The sequence below is a fragment of the Leucoraja erinacea genome, chromosome 14 (genome assembly GCF_028641065.1).
Source record: "Leucoraja erinacea ecotype New England chromosome 14, Leri_hhj_1, whole genome shotgun sequence".
NCBI lineage: Eukaryota > Metazoa > Chordata > Chondrichthyes > Rajiformes > Rajidae > Leucoraja > Leucoraja erinaceus.
In genome coordinates, this window is record NC_073390.1 from 49,597,696 (window position 1) to 49,617,599 (window position 19,904).

Here is a 19,904-nt window from a genome sequence, read left to right on the forward strand (position 1 = left end):
AGATCTGTGAAGATAGAAACAAAATGCTGGAGTAACTCAGCGGGACAGGCAGCAGCTCTGGAGAGACGGAGTGGGTGACCCTTTGGTGTCGAGACCCTTCTTCAGACCCCTCTTCTCGTCCTGATGCCAACTGACCAACATTTTCTGTTTTATTTCAGGATTTTAGCGTCTGAGATTTTCTTTAGCTTTGAAACAAAACATTGGAACGATAACAATGTCACTGAAAAAATAAAACAAGCATTCACTGTGACTTCATTCAGTTTATTTCCATTTACCTGTTTCGGATGAACAGCTAGTCAAATTGCAAAGGACACTAAATTGTTACTGAACGATGCCTCACTGATTAATGATTCTTTTTTTTTTATGTCCAGGCATCATCGAGCCTGCGGGAACGGCGCACCATATATTCCACTGTGCCTGAGGGGGCAGAAAATGAAGCAGAAAGTCTCCTTGTGAAACAGGTAAAGGATGAAAATATTGAAATTCGTGGCTCTATACAACTCTAAAGTTGGTCTTGCACCTTACGTTCAATGACATCTGATGGATTTCAGACGTCATTGGATATAGAAAAGTACAGCACAAGAAAAGACCCTGTGGCATACAATATCTGTGCTGAACATGAGGACATGTGCTAATTTGAGGAAGAACATCCTTGTGATTGAGGCAGTGCAGCGTAGGTTCACGAGATTGATCCCTGGGATGGCGAGACTGTCATATGAGGAAAGATTGAAAAGGCTAGGCTTGTATTCACTGGAGTTTAGAAGGATGAGGGGGTATCTTGTAGAAACATATAAAATTATAAAAGGACTGGACAAGCTAGATGCAGGAAAAATGTTCCCAATGTTGGGCGAGTCCAGAACCAGGGGGCACAGTCTTAGAATAAAGGGGAGGTAATTTAAGACTGAGGTGGGAAAAAAACGTTTTCACCCAGAGAGTTGTGAATTTATGGAATTCCCTGCCACAGAGGGCAGTGGAGGCCAAATCACTGGGTGGATTTAAGAGAGAGTTAGATAGAGCTCTAGGGGCTAGTGGTGTCAAGGGATATGGGGAGAACGCAGGCACGGGTTATTGATTGGGGACGATCAGCCATGATCACAATGAATGACGGTGCTGGCTTGAAGGGCCGAATGGCCTCCTCCTGCACCTAGTTTCTATGTTTCTATGATGCCAAGATAGACAAATCTCATCTGCCTGCACATGATCTACAGTACATTGCTCCATTCCCTGCATCACCATGTGCCCATCTAAACACCTTAAAGAGCCTTGAATTTGAATGGATGCAAAAGTTACCTGGCTGAGCTACAGCACATGGATCTTATCATTCATTGTTGCCATTTATGCTTGAAACGTATTCTTGCGTTACCACTAAAATAAGAATTACAAATGTGAATCAAATAATATTCTTCCTTGTTTAGACTTTACTTTAGTCTTTAGTGATACAGTGTGGAAACAGGCCCTTCGGCCCACCGGCTCCGTGCCGAGCAGTGATCACCCTGTACACAAGCACCACCCTACACACCAGGGACAGTTTTTGCAATTACAGAGGGCAATTAACCTACAGACCTGTACGATGCGTTCCTGGCCTCCACCACTTTCTGTGTAAAAATGGTCAGTCCCTGCCATGAACAATCATTTCATGAGCTTCGAATGACTTGGATCATTTTATTTAAGGAGCAAAATACCAGTTAAAGGAGAGAATAATAATTCGGATAAATCCTATTTTCTGTTTTTGTTGGTTTATGTTTTAGAGTTGGCATTGTCGATTTTGAAAAGTGACAGGTTTATTTTGTGCTTGAGGCCAATATCTACATTTATGCAACTGATGGATCGGTTGTGTGCTGACTGCTGTTGAAATATTTTCTCAAGCCCATTACTTTTATTTAACTTGGAAATAAGCGAAATTATGAGTGTCTTTTGTTAAAGGGGCTGCATATGATTTAAATATGCAATGCTGCAGGTAAATAAATTAGCTAATTTAACTAAAATAACTAAGGATTGTTGACCTTTGATTGTAAGTAGCTCACCAATCATGGGATGAATCATATTTCTTTTCTCTATATTTCCTTTCATCTCCACCCCTTAGAGTATGACCTCTCTCATGAAAATCGAGCCTCTTTTGTTTAGGGCATGTGTTGTTGAAACCACCTTTCCTCCACTTTTTGCTTCAAATTGGGCCGATCGCTAGTTAACCACTTCCTGAGTCTCCGCACTATGAGCATTTGCACAGGAGTGCATCGTATTGTGGTGTGTGGCTTAGAAGAAACACAGCAAGTCTATATTTCACAGTAATGTTCCACTAGTCTATTACGCCTTGTTCCTCCAATACTTTATTTACAGCGTGAACTGACCATTTGCTTCCCGTTTAAAGCTGGCTGGAAGGAGAAGCGAAACTGTGTTTCATTCCGTTACTATTTGTAATTTGTTCAAACTGAAACCATCTGGACTGTGGGCCATTATTTGATTAGACTTACTTGGGAAGAATGTGTGTCAGATGGATGGATCAATATTTTTTTATCAGATGTTTTGTGATGGTGCATTAAGAACATTCTTTAAAATTAAAATCAGATCATTACTTTTTAAAATAAGTAACAGTTAAATGAATTAAAACCCCATAAAAACAAGCAAACTCATTTAATTACACTTGGTTAGTTGTAAATTAACTAATGTTGTTTTCCTTCGGAAAAGTTTCTTGTCTCGGTTTGTACTCGCTAGAATTTAGGAGATTGAGAGGGGGTCTTATAGAAACTTACAAAATTATTAAGGGGTTGGACAGGCTAGATGCAGGAAGATTATTCCCGATGTTGGGGAAGTCCAGGACATGGGGTCACAGCTTAAGGATAAGGGGGAAATCCTTTAGGACCGAGATGAGAAAAACTTTATTCACACAGAGAGTGGTGAATCTCTGGAACTCTCTGCCGCAGAAGGTAGTTGAGGCCAGTTCATTGGCTATATTTAAGAGGGAGTTAGATGTGGTCCTTGTGGCAAAAGGGATCAGGGGGTATGGAGAGAAGGCAGGTACGGGATACTGAGTTAGATGATCAGCCATGATCATATTGAATGGCGGTGCAGGCTCGAAGGGCCGAATGGCCTACTCCTGCACCTATTTTCTATGTTTCTATGTTTGATTGGAATGATTGCATTGTGTCTATGCAAGTTCCGATCAGGATTATATTCAGTAAGTTCCAGCAAAGTGCATTGGGTTCCCACTTCACCGCTGGACTTCCCTTGGAGTCTCATACATCAACTTAGTCAGGACATTACTGCTGCAAAGTAGCTAAGAAGTTTAATTTAGTTTAGTTTGGAGATACAGGACCTTCTGTCCACCGAGTCTGCGCCGACCAACAATCACCCCATACACTAGTTCTAACCTGCACTCTCCGGACAATTTACAGAAGCCAATTAACCTACAAACCTGCACGTCTTTGGAATGTGCAGCACCCGGAGAAAACCCACTCGACACAGGGAGAAAGTGCAAACTCCGTACAGATGGCACGTGTTGTCAGGACCTGGGTCTCTGGTGCTGTGAAGCAGCAACTCTACTGCTGTGCCACTATGCTGCCCAGTTCTGGACACCTGTGATAGCACAGGAAGCCTGAACTCGTTGGCACTTTGTGGATAAATGCTGGCAGTTGGGCATGGAATTGCTACCATTTCCCAGCCAACTATAGCCTGATGTGATGGATGTCAAAACCTATTTGTACTTGGGCATGTAAATCCAGTCTAGTGTGTCACGTGGAGTTTGGGATGTACTAGGTAGCTTCATGGCAGTTATGTTTTGATCTTGACCAAATTACCCAGGGTGGTAGAATTTCTAAGTGCCCCCAATAATAGAAACATAGAAACATAGAAAGTAGGTGCAGGAGTAGGCCATTTGGACCTTCGAGTATGATCATGGCTGATCATCCAACTCAGTATCCTGTACCTGCCTTCTCTCCATACCCCCTGATCCCTTTAGCCGCAAGGGCTACATCTAACTCCCTCTTAAATATAGCCAATGAACTGGCCTCAACTACCTTCTGCGGCAGAGAATTCCAGAGATTCACCACTCTCTGTGTGAAAAAAGTTTTCCTCATCTCGGTCCTAAAAGATTTCCCCCTTATCCTTAAACAATGGCCCCTTGTTCTGGACTTCCCCAACATCGGGAACAATCTTCCTGCATCCTAGCCTGTCCAACCCCTTAAGAATTTTGTAAGTTTCTATAAGATCCCCCCCTCAATCTTCTAAATTCTAGCGAGTGCAAACCGAGTCTATCCTGTCTTTCCTCATATGAAAGTCCTGACATCCCAGGAATCAGTCTGGTGAACCTTCTCTGTACTCCCTCTATGGCAAGAATGTCTTTCCTCAGATTAGGAGACCAAAACTGTACGCAATACTCCAGATAGAAGGATATCAGTAATGGAATGATATCACTGACTTTTTCTACATGTTTTGATTTGTCATCCAATTTATTTTTTGAAAATCTTGTACCATTTACCAAATCTGGAGCTTCAAGATGGCCACTGTCTGAGTCTGATCCATTCCAGGTGTGATCCATCCATTCCAGCAGGGAAGAGAGAGCAGGTCCGAAATAGATTTATCTGTCTGCTTCCCAATTGGCAGCTGAGGAGAGAGAAAGTTAACATGAAGCCCTGGCTGTTCATTGTCATTTCTCATGATGTGACATTAACTGGCAAGAGGGAACAGGGCAAACAATAATGGGTCTGAGGAAGGGTCCCCGACCCAAAACATTGCCTATCTATTCTTCAGTGATGCCGCCTGACCCGCTGAGTTACTCCAGCACTTTGCGCCTTTTTTTACTGTAAAGTTACTGTTTGCTAGAATAGAAGATGATCAGGTGGCGTTTATCAACAGTGCTGAATTGCTGCTAAAGCATACATTCTGTTATGGGACCTGGATGAGTCTCATGGTCTATTTAAGAGCAATTTAGATAAGCATTTGAATCAGATGAAGATATGTATTAGATTTATACTTGACTACTAAAAGTTAACACAACAGATAAAACAATTGTCAGCATATATGCTGTCAGCATCTATTAAATATATTTTTGATCACTATCTGGGTGGCAGAGTCCATCACTATCGCTGTTTTATTGTTGTGTACTTCCTTCCCGAAATGAATTGATTTCATTGTCCACCTACACAACAAAGATACAAATTCACCCTAGACATTCAACTATGTCAAGTGAAAGAAGGATGATAGTGAGCTCAGATACCGCGCATCGTGAAGTTCTGGATTCAGTAAATGGTACATCGTATTCAAAAAATAAATTGGATGTCAAATCAAAACAAATTGGAAAAGTCAGTGATTTTCACAGTGTAGGGCATCAATGCTAACAATAACATCAAGAGGCGCTGTGGCACTTGGGTCCTCCGCTGTTCGACTTGTGCACTGTTTGCAGCAAGCTATTATTGGAAGAGATTTGCTTGTTGGAGTAAGCCAACATGAAACAAAAGTTTCACGTTGCCTTGGTGATGGGCTCAGAAGGCAAACATCCCAGCTGCTGTGCCAAACGCTGAAAAGCCATCTGAAAGGAAAAGCCAAGCAAGATTGGCCAAGAATAATTTGGCAGATGACTGTAAAACGAGTTTCTGGAGGCTAATGGCCATCGGGTAAAGGCAGCGCAAATAGACAATAACAGAAATAGCTGTCCATAAAGGGGTTGGCGCGCTGGAAGGATGGGACTCGTTGGGATACTTTGCCTATCATCCTATATCACTCTCTGTTTAGTTTACTTTACAGAGTTTGAATGTTCTCCCCGAGACCGAGTGGGTTTTCTCCAGGTGCTCTGGTTTCCTCCCACACTCCAAAGACGCATAGGTTTGTAGAGTAATTCGCTTTGGTGCCGATTGTAAATTGTCCCTGGTGCGTAGGATAGTGCTCAAGAATGGGGACCGTGGCTCGGCGCGGACTCGGTGGGCCGAAGGGTCTGTTTCCGCGAAGTATCTCTGAACTAAACTGAAAAGATACAGCATGGAAGCAGGCCATTCACTCCACTGAGTCCACACCGACCATCGATTACATGTGTAGTAGTTCGATGTTATTCCACTTTCACACCCTGCACACTTGGGAGCAATTGACGGAAGCCAATTACCCTACACATTGCCTGTCTTTGGAATGTGGAAGGAAACCGGAGCACCTGGAGAAAACCCAAGTGACCACAGGGAGAACGTACAAACTCAGCACAGATATGGTCAGGATTGAACTGGATCTCTGGCGCTGTAAGGTAGCACCACTCACGCTGCACCACTATGCCGCCCTGATTGAGCTTCTCCCTGTTATTATGTTGTTTATGTTGTCAAGCTTGAAAGGGTTCAGAAAAGATTTACGAGGATGTCACCAGGACTAGAGAGTGTGAGCTAGAGGCAGAGGTTGAGTAGGCTGGGTCTCTATTCCATGGAGCGCAGGAGGATGAGGGGAGATCTGATAGAGGTGGACAAAATCATGAGTGGAATAGATTCGGTAGATGCACAGAGTCTCTTGCCCAGAGTAGGGGAATCGAGGACCAGAGGACTTAGGTTTGTGAAGGGGGAAAGATTTAATAGGAATCCGAGGGGTAACTTTTTCACACAACAGGTGGTGGGTGTATGGAACAAGCTGCCAGAGGAGGTAGTTGCGGCTGGAACTGTCCCATCGTTTAAGAAACAGTTAGACATGGATAGTTCATGGATAGGACAGGTTTGGAGGGATATAGACTAGTGCAGGCAAGTGGGACTAGTGTAGCTGGGACATGTTGGCAGCTGTGGGCAAGTTGGGCCGAAGGGCCTGTTTCCACACTGTATCACTCTATGGGTCTATGACTGGTTTTACACTTAATATGCAAGATAGACATCGAGGAATGGAAGGAATTAGGAAATAATCTAACTGGCTACTTTTGTCTCATTTCCCTAGGCCTGTAAATACTACAATTCCGACTGGAATACTGTGAGCTACAAGTATGAAGCTTATTCAGGGGATCTCAAACAGTTACCTCGGTAAGATTTTTATTGTAATTCTAATTGTCCACAGAGTGCATTTTCGGTTGCTTGTGATTTGACAATAGACAATAGACAATAGGTGCAGGAGTAGGCCATTTGGCCCTTCGAGCCAGCACCGCCATTCAATGTGATCATGGCTGATCATCCTGCCTTCTCCCCATATCCCCTGACTCCGCTATTTTTAAGAGCCCTATCTAGCTCTCTTGCTGTTAAAGAATAATAAATACCAAATTTGCATCTTGATGTGGATACAATTAAATGTTTGAAGGACAAGTTGTGTAATTGCTACGATAAATGCTAGAAAAAACAGATAGATTGGAAACATGTGACATCTACAGAACCTCGGTCTTGTTTACTTTAGTGGTTGAGCATATCCCGAAGTATTCATGTTTCTGTTATTTATTTTGATAGTTCTGTCAATGAAAGGAATTCATCCAGAAATCTGAGCTGATTGTGTGGTGGGAATGGAAAGAAAACTATTTCACATTCTTGTCAGAATAACCACTTTCTAGCCGCTGATATGACAGGCAATTTACAGTATGTCATGTATAAAATCATGACACAATGAACTATGTTAGTAATGTTAATTGAGGGATTTGATTTGATTAGTACGAATGTCAGAGGTTATGGGGAGAAGGTAGGAGTATGGGGTTAGGAGGGAGAGATAGATCAACCATGATTGAATGGCGGAGTGGACTTGATGGGCCGAATGGCCTAATTCAGCTCCTATTACTTATCGTCATAAGTGATAAGGGACCGGAATTAGGTAATTCGACCCATCAAGTCCACTCCGCCATTCAATCATGGCTGATCTATCTCTCCCTCCTAACCCCATTCTCCGCCAGCTTTCTCCCAATAACCCCTGACATTCGTACTAATCAAGACTATCTACCTCTATCTTAAAAATATCTATTGCCTTGGCCTCCACAGCTGTCTGTGGCAAAGAATTCTACATATTCACCAACCTCTGACTAAAGAAATTCCTCCTCATCACCTTCCTCAAGGAACGTCCTTTAATTCTGAGGTTATGACCTCTGGTCCTAGACTCTCCCATTAGTGGAAACACCCTCTCCACATCCACTCTATCCACGGCATTCACTCTTTGGTAAGTTTCAATGAGGTGACCCCTCATCCTTCTAAACTCCAGCAAGTGCAAGCCCAGTCGTCAAACACTCTTCATATGTTGAGCAAGCGCCTTATAGAGCCCCAGCATTATATCCCTGTTTTTGTATTCTAGCCCTCTTAACCTTATGGATAAATATCGGTCAGGAAATCTCAGAATACATTTCCTGGGAGCAAGTTCCGACCGCAGAATAATTTGTCAACTAATTTACTGTCAAACATATTCAGAAATGATCAAGATATATTAAAGTTGTTAATATTTTCAAAATATGAACAAAGTTTTAAAATTAAAACAAATCTTTGCAATTGAAAATACATAAATGAAAATAAAATCATTTGAATTAACTTACTTCTTTCAAAAATGTAAATTATCTGAACCTTCAATTCTCTCCCACAAGTATGTGTTTCAAACTATCAGTCTGAAGAAGGGTCTCGACCCAAAATGTAACGCCCCTGTACCACTGTGCAAGGTAATTCAAGAGCTCTCATGAGTTTTAAAAAAATCGGACTTGTGGTAAGTACGCAGAATGTACTTACCGGTAATGTCGGAGCTCGGGACGTCTCCTAGCGGCTCGTAACGCTAACGGCAGGTACCCGGGAAACGCGGTAAACCCGTGAAGATTTTTCAACGCTGTGAAAAATGTCCACGAGAGCCCCGAGTATCCACGAACGGCCATTACCGTAATTCTCCGAGTTCGAATCAGGGGAAACTCGGGAGAACTCCTGAATTACCTCATATAGTGGCCTTAACCCATTCCTTCTCTCCAGAGACGCGCTGAGTCACTCCAGCATTTTGTGACTACGTATCTTTCTTGGGATCACACCGTCCAGAGCCAACGATTGGCTTATTGGAAGTCTTCTGTCGCTGACCCTGATTTGTCCTGGTCTTTTCTTGCTTCCAGACCTTTCTAATGAAGCTATATTTAAGAGGGAGTTAGATGTGGCCCTTGTGGCTAAAGGGATCAGGGGGTATGGAGAGAAGGCGGGTACAGGATACTGAGTTGGATGATCAGCCATGATCATATTGAATGGCGGTGCAGGCTCGAAGGGCCGAGTGGCCTACTCCTGCACCTATTTTCTATGTTTCTATGTTTCTATGAAGCAACTGGGATCACTGATTTGGGCCAGATCTACATGACAGATCAATCGCCGGCACGGGGGGAGCTGACATCCCCCTATGCAGGAGCTGATTGCCCCGATGCGGAGGGCCCAAATGCCACCGGCTACGGTACGTCGGCCTGTCAATGGAGTGCTCGAGACTCCCGACCGCGGGAGAGCAAAGAAGGGAAGAGAGGTTGAGAAGGAGTTTCTTCCCAGAGGCAATTCGGATTGTAAACGCCGTTCTCACCAGGGACTAACTCTACAGAACGTTTTTTCCTTCTATTATTTATTATGTAAAAGAATATGTGTGTTATGATTGTGTTTATAATTTGTTTGGTTGTTTTGTTGTTTGTCTTTTGCACAAAAGTCCGCGAGCATTGCCACTTTCATTTCACTGCACATCTCGTATGTGTATGTGACAAATAAACTTGACTTGACTTGACTTGAGATGTGACCTTCCATCACAGTGAGGAATGTGGAGGAGTCACTGTGGTGGATGTTTATGTTAAAATATGTTTTGTGTGTTCCGTTGCTTTTTATTTGTATGACTGACTTGGGAAATGAAATCCCTCGTATGTTGCAAAACATACTTGGCTAATAAAGTATTATTGTGATTGTGATTGTAAGACAAGAGTGTCAAGTACTATTTGGAGTTGTGAGGAAAATGTAGTCTTAATCCTCAGTCAGTCACACAGCACTGAAACGGCTTGTTCATGCTTTTCTAATCTGCCTGTTCATCCTTTTCTACTCTTTGATTGACCCGTATCTGTCAAATAAATGTGATGTAATTATCCCATCGGTTGAATGTCAAAATCACAAACCGTACGTCAATAGTAATGTGAAATAATGAAGCACTGATGTTAAATCATTGATGTTAATCACAATTAGAAGGATACATTTTAAACAATTGCATTTTAAGAAATGTAAAACTGTTTAATATTCTAGTAAGTAAATGATTAAGATAATTAGACATGTTTCTTTTTTTTAAGAAAACAGTTTAAACCAGAGAAACTGGCATCACATTCGTTTGAGATTGATCATGATGATGTTGAAAAAGATGAGGTACGTGTTGGTGAAGAGACCGTGTAAATCTTTAATGTTGCAATATCGTAAGATCATAAGGGATAGGAGAAAAATTAGGCCATTCAGCCCATCAAGTTTATTTAATCGAATTCAATCATGGCCGATCTATCTCTCCCTCCTAACCCCATTCTCCTGCCTACTCCCCATAACCTCTGACACCTGTACCAATCAAGAATCTATCTATTTGTTTAAGAAGGAACTGCAGATACTGGAAAATCGAAGGTACACAAAAATCGAAGGTATACAAAAAAAGGCTGGAGAAAATCAGCGGGTGCAGCAGCATCTATGGAGCGAAGGAAATAGGCAACGTTTCGGTCTGAAGAAGGGTTTCGGCCCGAAACGTTGCCTATTTCCTTCGCTCCATAGATGCTGTTGCACCCGCTGAGTTTCTCCAGCATTTTTTTGTGTACCTAAGAATCTATCTATCTCTGCCTTAAATATATCCACTGACATTGCCTTCACAGCCTTCTGTGGCAAATAATTCCACAGATTCACCAATCTCTGACTAAAGAAATCTCTTTCCTGAGAGAACGTCCTTTAATTCTGAGGGCTCTAAGTCCTAGACTCTCCCACTAGTGGAAAAATCCTCTCCACATAATTCTATCCACTATCCTGCATCTTTCAATGAGGTCCCCCCTCATTCTTCTAAATGCTCATCAAACGTTCACCATATATCTATGGTTAATATATTCTCTTGCTCAAATTGTGGTCCCTTAGGTTTTAATATCATAGTTATGTTATTTTCCTCCCACTTATGTGATTGTAGATGCAATCCAATCTTCCAGTTGTTTTTGCATTCATCACCAGAGACTACCATACTGATAAATAAATCAGACTGCAGCACTGTCATAGTTACCAACAATTAAAGTGGATAAACAGGCATTGTTTTGGGCTAGAACACGAGGAGGTGCTGCCAATTGTCAAAGAGAAAGTACTGCACCCATTTTCAGTTGCATTTCTGTCATTTGAATGCAAATACTGCCAACATATTTCCACAGAAAAGGACTCCAAATGCAATCCTTTATAAAAAAAAAAAAACCCGCAGTAATTTTAGTTCATACAAGAATGGTGACATTGAACTTTTTAGGTTTATTTTTTTTTGTTGTGCCTCTTTCTCTTTCGGCATCAAATGACTTGCAGAATTTTGGGTGGAGGGAACAGCAAATAATTGAACAAATCCCGGGTTAAACCAGGACTTTGCATAACTTGCAACCTCTTTGTTGTTCTCTGGATAGATATTCTGGGAGTTCTCCTTATGGTTAGTGAGACATAAGGCATGCTGGGATTTATGAAGGCACAGTGGCGCAGCGGTAGAGTTGCTGCCTCACAGCTCCAGAGACGGGGGGTTCGATCCCGACTACGGGTGCTGTCTGTACGGCATTAGTATGTTCTTTCCACGACCTTGTGGGTTTTCTCCAGGTGCTCTGGTTTCCTTCCACACTCCAAAGATATACAGCTTTGTAGGTTAATTGGATTCAGTAAACTTGTAAATTGTTCCTGGTGTATAAGGTAGTGTTAGTGTACGAGGTGATCGCTGGTCGGCACGGACTCAGTGGGCTGAAGGGCCTGTTTCCACATTGATTCTCTAAAGTAAAAAGGGCTGGTTGGAGTGACCCTGCATAAAACATTGGAGTTATGCATCCAAAATAGTTCAACACACTTTAGAGAGGATGTCAAAATCCTAGAGAGGGTCCAGAAAAGATGTGCCCAAATTGTTTCAAAGTTGAAGGATTTCAGTGTCAAAGCTAAGAATGGAGTTGCTGAGATTGCTTTTCTTGCAGCAAGCAACAAGGCTGAGAGGGGATTTCATCGGGGTGTATCACAATGGGTTCAGATAGGATACATGGAGAGAAACTGTGTACTAACCCTTGTCGATAAGAGGAACTACTGCATCGACACTGGTTTACACAGTGTACAATGTGATCAAATCAATCTGATTGAAAAATTGTGCCTTTGTTGTAAATTCATGAGATCTGCAAATTTCCTCCTGAGGATGTGGCGTGCTGATGTACTGATGGTAGTCATGGGCATTCAATGGTGTCTGACATCATACAATGTACATCCAGGTACCACTCCTGAGAGGTTTAGATGGATCATCACAAATAAATTGGGCTCGTTTCCTTGCTGTATGGCTTTATGACTTTAGCCTTTAGAGACACAGCATGGAAACAGGCCCTTCAGCCCATCGAGTCTGCAATGACCAGTGACCACCCTGCACACTAGCCCTGTCATATACATTAGGGACAATTTCCAAATTTACTGAAGCCAATTAACCTACAAACCTGGGCATTTTTATAGTGTAGGAGAAAACCAGAGTACCCGGAGAAAACCCAGGGAGAACATACAAACTCCGTACAGACAGCACCCATAGTCAGGATGGAATGCGGGTCTCTACCGCTCCACCACCGTGACTCTATTTCCTTGAGACATGGAGGACTGCAGAGGTCATTCATGCGGAAGCAGAGCTTCGGAGTTCTTAGTGAGGGCTCCTTCATTGTTAAAGAAGGAACTGCAGATGCTGGAAAATCGAAGGTACACAAAAATGCTGGAGAAACTCAGCGGGTGCAGCAGCATCTATGGAGCGAAGGAAATAGGCAACGTTTCGGGCCGGCCCGAAACGTTGCCTATTTCCTCCGCTCCATAGATGCTGCTGCACCCACTGAGTTTCTCCAGCATTTTTGTGTACCAACTTCATTGTTACTTGTATTTGCCTAAGCATTTTTCAACCCTCTGGGGTTTGGCTTACGACTGATTTAGGTCTCCAATAGGTATCCCTGAGATCATAGCTCTGGCACCCCTAACTTTATCCACAAATCCCTGCCTCGCCAGCCTGGCCCTCATCCATCATTCGACTTCCAACACTGTCTCAATCTCATCCTAACCCCCCCCCCCCCCCCCCCCCCCCCCCCCCCCCTAAATGTCACTACCCCATGCTTTTTACCCCCATCACTCCCCATGCACTATTGGCCCCTCACAAAGAGATGCTCAGCAGGTAACCCTTGTGCTATCACCCGTTTATTTTCTTTATCATTCCCTGGATATTAAATCCACAATCCACCACTGGAAACAATGTACTCCAGCAGTCATCCTCTCCTCTGTCTACACCACCCGATCCCAACCCAAATCCCATCCTTTCTCAAGCTCAAATATTGTAAAATGTTATCTATTAGAGTTACTATGTAAACTGAAGACACTTTATTTTGTTGAGCTTAATTTAGAGATACAGGATTGAAACAGGCCTTCGGTCCACAAGGTCACACCTACCATCAATCATCAATTCACACAAATTCTATGGTATCCTATTTCGTGGCACCTTTACAAAGCACCCGAGGTCAGGATCGAACCTGGGTCTCTGGTGCTATGAGGCAGCAGATCTACCAGTTATGCCACTATACCGCTCTTCTGAAATAACATGTATTCACACACACATCTAATAATAGCATTATCATTATTCTGTTATATACATCTACAGATTGATAATCTTGTGCACTGAACATTTGTGTCATTCTGAAGTCTACTTCAAAGAAATCCACTTCTCAATTGTAGTTCCTTCAAATTGCATTGAGGCGGGATATGACAGACTAACTAATGCTTTTGGGAAAGAGGACTAGATTAGAAAAGTACCAATTATGTAAGTGAAATATCAATATATTCCTTCTTTCATGATTTATAGGATACTACATCTCTATCCTCTTCGAAAGGAGGGGGCGGAGGCGGAGGAGGCATGGGAGTTTTCAAGTCTGGCTGGCTTCACAAAGGGAATTTTAATAGCAATGTGAATAACAGCATCACTGTCCGAGTAAGTTGTACTTTCCCGAATTGATTTTATTAACATAGCAAGATTTGTTTTAGATTTTACAATGTGGAATTGTTTCAGATATTAAGAATACAAGGGAACTGAGCAAAACATTATGTTCAGCAGCGTTAGTTTGCGAACACTGCTTCATTGAGAAGGTTAAGAAGTTCTGCAGTAGTATTTTAGATATCGATATTATATCAAATGTTTCATTATGTTTCCCCTTGTGACAGAATAACTGAATCTTCTAAAGCCAGGATATGTTCATTTCATGGCTATACATGTATTTTACAGCTTTATTAATGTTTAATTTCCTTTCACAGTCCTTTAAGAGACGATACTTCCAACTAACACAGTTATCCGATAACTCCTATATCATGAATTTTTACAAAGATGAGAAAATTTCCAAAGAGCCAAAGGGTTGTATCTTTCTGGACTCTTGTACAGGGGTTCTGCAGGTAAGAGGAGATGATCAACCTGTTTTAATATTTGCAAATGAAAGATCTTGGAAGTTTTTATGTGTTTAGAGATACAGTGTGGAAACAGGCCTTTTGGCCCATTGAGTCCATGCTCCCCTCCCCAAAGTTTTGCACATCCATCAATCCTTTCCACTCTCACTTTAATTTCATGTTTCACGTATCTTGTGTTTTCTGACTGTTGGCAGACCAATTTCTCTCCTGGGATAAATAAAGTTCTGTCGTATCATATCGTACTTCTCTGTTATCCCGCTGTCTCTTCCACTCGCCACACCCTAGGGGCAATTTGCAGCAGCCATATTCTATCTGAACTGAAGGTGACGTTTCGGGTCGAGACTTTCTTCAGACTCATCGCAGAAAGGAGGAGAACTTGTTGAAAGTAGGCATTTCACAGTGGAGCAGTCAAAATATGGAAACAAGGAAGTGCAGATGCTGGTGAATACACAAAGATGTTTCCAGATGTTTCTAGTGATGCCTTCACTCTCAAGGTGGTAGAAAATACAGAGAATATAGAGGCTTCACTGGAAGCTCATTCCATACAGCTACCAGTAGAGGATAAAGAGCATCTTATCCTTGCTCTTGGTGGGAAATGAGTAGTAAATGGAAGATGTTGTTGAGAACTCTGCCAGCTATGGTGGACAGGAAGCTGTGGTTAAGGAAACAGGAAGACACCTTTAAAGATTGTCAACATCAGAACGAATAAAATAGTAACCGAGAAACGTGGAGAATGGGGTGCAGTCCATACAGGTGGAAGGAGGTCAAGTCTACATACATAGAAACATAGAAAATAGGTGCCGGAGGAGGCCATTCGGCCCTTCGAACCAGCACCGCCATTCATTGGGATCATGGCTGATCGTCCCCAATCAATAACCCGTGCCTGCGTTCTCCCTATATCCCTTGACTCCACTAGCCCCTAGAGCTCTATCTAACTCTCTCTTAAATCCATCCAGTGACTTGGCCTCTGTGGCAGGGAATTCCACAAATACATATAGTTGTGGGAGTCTATGGGCTTAACGTGGATGTTTGCTGTTTAACAATTGGTTGAGAAGAAAATAGAGGAGTTACATAAGAGAAAGGAGGTCAGAGATAGACCATATGAGAGAGAAAGTAGTGTGGAAACTGGCAGCCATAATGATGAAACGTTTATGTATGCATGAGAACAGGAAGCATTGTCAATGAAGTCATCAAAGTACCAGAAAAAGAGATGAGGGAGGGGACATGAGTAGTACTGAAAGAAGGACTGTTCCTCATATCCCACAGGAGGTAGTCATAGCTTTGACCTATACAAGTTCCTATAGCAACACCTCTGGTTTGGAGGAAGTGGTGAAGAACTGTTAGGTCTCTATTCAAGAGAGAAACAAATGGCCCTCAGGCCCTCCTGGTGAGGGGTAAGCTGCAGAGTGATGGTTTCTTGATCATTTATGTTGTGCATCTTTTGAACCAATTTTCTATTTGTCATTGACTTTCTCACTTACACGTGATAGAAGATCAGCTATTTAAATTGGGGTAGAATATTTAGTAAAGATTTGGAGATTTTTGTAAAAGTGCATTAGTTTGAGGTGCTCATGCGATTCCTGTTACCTCTCTTCATTTAGTAAGATCCAGTGCTTCAATAAAATGTTCTACTTCCTGTGGGATAACTTCACTGTTCTTTATGGCCATGTTCTTTATGATAGATGTCTGTGAATATTTTAATAATACTAATAATAATAATAATAATAATAATAAATTGAATTTATATAGCGCTTTTCAGGGACTCAAAGTCGCTTTTGGTAACATCACTGGCAATGTTGCAAAATAATTGAGTGGATGAGGTATAAAATCCCTTCCATTCCAGTTCAAAATGTATTAGATGCTCCACACAACCACGCAATGACTGAATGAAGTTAATACCTGAAGCTCTTACACTGTAGAAAGACACGGTCTTGGTCATTATCAGGTGAAAGTTTTTATTTGTAACATCAATGTAATAGTTGGCATTTTTGTCTTGAAAGTCGTTTTCCCAGCTATACAACGTAAACATTTGTCCTCGGCCTGTAGCTGTTTTAGTGCTAATTGAAGGTCAAACCCACATTCCAGAGTGATCTAGAGCAAAATAAATGATAATATTATTCATGGATACTTCTACCGATGTGAAGATGTCAACAAAAGTATAAAAACAACGAAATACATTTCTATTAGTAAATGGAAAATTACATTTAAAGTAACCTTGTTATCGCCTCTGCAGTGTGGTTTAAGTATGAGGTATGGCCAATTATACTTGGCCTTGTTGGGGTAAGTGTGTGGTATTCTCTTAATGATTTTCCATTATGGCCTTTGCTCAGCCGAGAAGTGCAATAGTTTTGCGTAGCTTCATTGATGAGGTACGATTCAAACATTTTTAGCTTGGCACTCTTGTTTCCACAAACATGTCGTGCTTGTGTATTGTTAGCAGCTGCATGAACCGTTTCAATTGTTAGAATTGTTAGGTTGGATTAACATTCAAAAAGCGCACATTGATTGTTGTTGAGGTTTTGGACTTGGAACCAGTGCCATTGATGCCAACTGGCAAACTAGCAAAAGCTGACCCACTATCTCAATAAGAGGCGAGCATTCTAAACCAGCCCGAAGTTTATCCCTTCCAATTTATTCTTGGAAGGTACGGTGGGCTGACTATTGTAAAAACCTGTAAACGTACCAAGTATTCCCTTTGATTTAAAGTCGAACTAATAAACCTTTAAAGCAGCCTGGTGGCGCAATGGTAAAGATTTTGCCTGACAACATCAGAGACCCGGGTTTGATTCCAGACTATGGGCGTTGTCAGTGCAGAGTTTGTACATTCTCCTTGTGACCTGCGAGGCGTTTCTCCGGGTGCTCCGGTTTCCTCCCACATTCCAAAGACGTACAGGTTTGTAGGCTAATTGGCTTGGTGTCAATGTAAATTGTTCCCAGTGTGTTTTAGATAGTAATAGTGTGCAGGGATCGCTGGTCAGAGCAGACTCAGTGGGCCGAAGTGCCTGTTTCCACACTGTACCTCTAAACTAAACTAAAAATCACAGAGGGAGACTATTTGGTGCATAATATTTATATCATCCAAGACTATATCCAGTCCAAAACTAATTTTAAATCCCTACTCCTTAGCTATCTTTCCTCCGTTAGGAATAGTCTAAAGAGCTCAAATTGTGCCCAACTATGATTTCCCCAATGCTGGCATCTTTCGTGTCCGTGTGTGAAATTCAATACATCCTCACCCAACAAAGTTTACTTCAGAGCTGTTTTCCATCAAACATCATTTACTTACCACATTAGATGCCTATTTTACCCATGGTGAAAAAAATCACCTATTCACCTATTCTACGAACATACTGTGTTATCCCTGTGACAAATTAGATTTTCTCCGGCTGCTCCGGTTTCCTCCCACACTCCAAAGATGAACACTTTGTTGGTCAATTGGCTTCGGAAAAAAATGTAGTTATTCCCTAGTGTGTACGATGAGTGCTAGTGTCTGGGGGTGATCGCTGGTAATGATACGATACAGTAGAACTAAGATAGTGGCAGTGATCAGGTTCACACCTGGGTGAATGGAGTTGGGAGATAGTGGCACCAACTGTTGAGGTACTGTGCTACCCTCAACTGTGTGATTGAATTTCTAGACATGTGTGACAATGGTTATCGCTCTGTGTGGTACGTGGATGTGTTAAATATAATCTTAAAACATCACAGCTAACTGTAAATCAATCCGAGAATGGCAACACTCTCTGAATTAATACTGCAACATGATGTTCTTATGAAATGATGCGAGTAGGGTCAGCCAGGGTTAATTAATATTATTTTACACTACCATTTTCATATTTAGCTTCGGGGTAAAAAATACCAAGAATTCCATCATCAGAATTATAATATGATGCCTCCTTGCCTGCGAGCAGGCTTGTGTCAAAGTGCAGTCAAAATCTGAGAAATAACGTCTTGGATCTATTTGATTTTTAATTAAATACAGTTTGGTGAAGTAAATAGAGATATCTGAAGCAGTAACTCAGTGGGTCAGGCAGCATCTCTGGAGAACGTGGATAGGTGATGTTTTGGGTTGGGACCCTTCTTCAGATTGATTGTAGTGGAGGGAAAAAGCTGCCCAAGAGGTGGGTGGTGGGCAAAAGCTGAGCAAGCGATAGGTGGATACGAGAAACTGCAGATGCTGGAATCTTGAACAAAAATCACCAAATGCTGGAATAACTCAGCCAGTCGGGCAGCATCTTTAGAGAATATGGATAGGCCAGAGATATTTAAAAATGGTTCTTAAGCAGAAACACTAAGACAACTTAATCTGATTTTGAGTTGATAAGAGTCCCCAGTGAAGCAATTCGATCTCACGCAGAATAAAGGAATTTCTGATTTTATTTTGGGGTCGTCAGCATCCTATGTTATAATTTGATCGTTGATTTTTACTTCTGCTGTTGAATGAAATGTTCCAAACTGCGTAACCAAATCCAATTGGAGTCCTTTTCATATCCACTCATTTCGTATTTCACCTCCACACATGATCTCTTGTTGAAACTTGCCCCCAAATTATTCATTTCTATGTTAGGAAAAATATGTTAAAAATGTTTACACTGGGTCACAAAATGTTGGAGCAACTCAGTGGGTCAGGCAGTATCTCTGGAGAACATGGACAGATGATGTTTTGGGTCAAGACCCTTCTCCAGAAGAAACATCAACTATCTATGTTCTCCAGGGATGCTGCCTGACCCATTGAGTTACTCCAGCAGTGTGTGTACTTTAATACCAATACTAATTTGATTCATAAACTCATTCTGTCTGCTTGTACATAGAAGACACAGAGGCAAAATGTGTCCTTTTGTACCAATACTAATTTGACTCATAACGTCATTCTGTTTGCATGTACCCATAATTTTACTTCAATATATTTAATGAAAATGGACAAATTGTTTAATTCTTCCCATCTGCCATGTTTCTTGAATCATTCAGAATAGCAAACTTCGCCGTTACGCGTTTGAGTTGCAAATGAGCAACGTGACGTACTTTGTGCTAGCTGCTGATAGCGAGCAGGACATGGAGGACTGGATCTCCACCCTGAACCGCATCCTCCAGATCAATCCAGAAGGGTCCAGTCAGGAAAGAAAAAGTGTGGACCTTACAGACGTCAAACAGGATGAAATTCCAGGTAAGTCATTGCATTCCTACGTATGGTGGGGCAGAATTGGCCTGCTCCACCATTCGATCATAGCTGATCGATTTAAAAATAAATTGGATAGTTATATGGATGGGAAGGGAATGGAGGGTTATGGTCTGAGCGCAGGTATATGGGACTAGGGGAGATTATGTGTTCGGCACGGACTAGAAGGGTCGAGATGGCCT

The 19,904-nt window shown here is 41.9% G+C and overlaps 1 protein-coding gene across 2 annotated transcripts in view; it reads left to right on the forward strand.

Annotated features, from left to right (window-relative positions):
• dock10 (dedicator of cytokinesis 10) overlaps positions 1-19,904 on the forward strand; it is a 249,531-nt gene that overhangs the window by 133,154 nt on the left and 96,473 nt on the right. For both annotated transcript variants that reach the window (XM_055646386.1, XM_055646387.1), the window contains exons 3-8: positions 372-461; positions 6,889-6,971; positions 10,187-10,259; positions 13,954-14,079; positions 14,400-14,534; positions 19,515-19,710. In XM_055646386.1, coding sequence (XP_055502361.1) covers positions 372-461; positions 6,889-6,971; positions 10,187-10,259; positions 13,954-14,079; positions 14,400-14,534; positions 19,515-19,710 — 703 coding nt within the window. The remainder of the gene's footprint in view (positions 1-371; positions 462-6,888; positions 6,972-10,186; positions 10,260-13,953; positions 14,080-14,399; positions 14,535-19,514; positions 19,711-19,904) is intronic.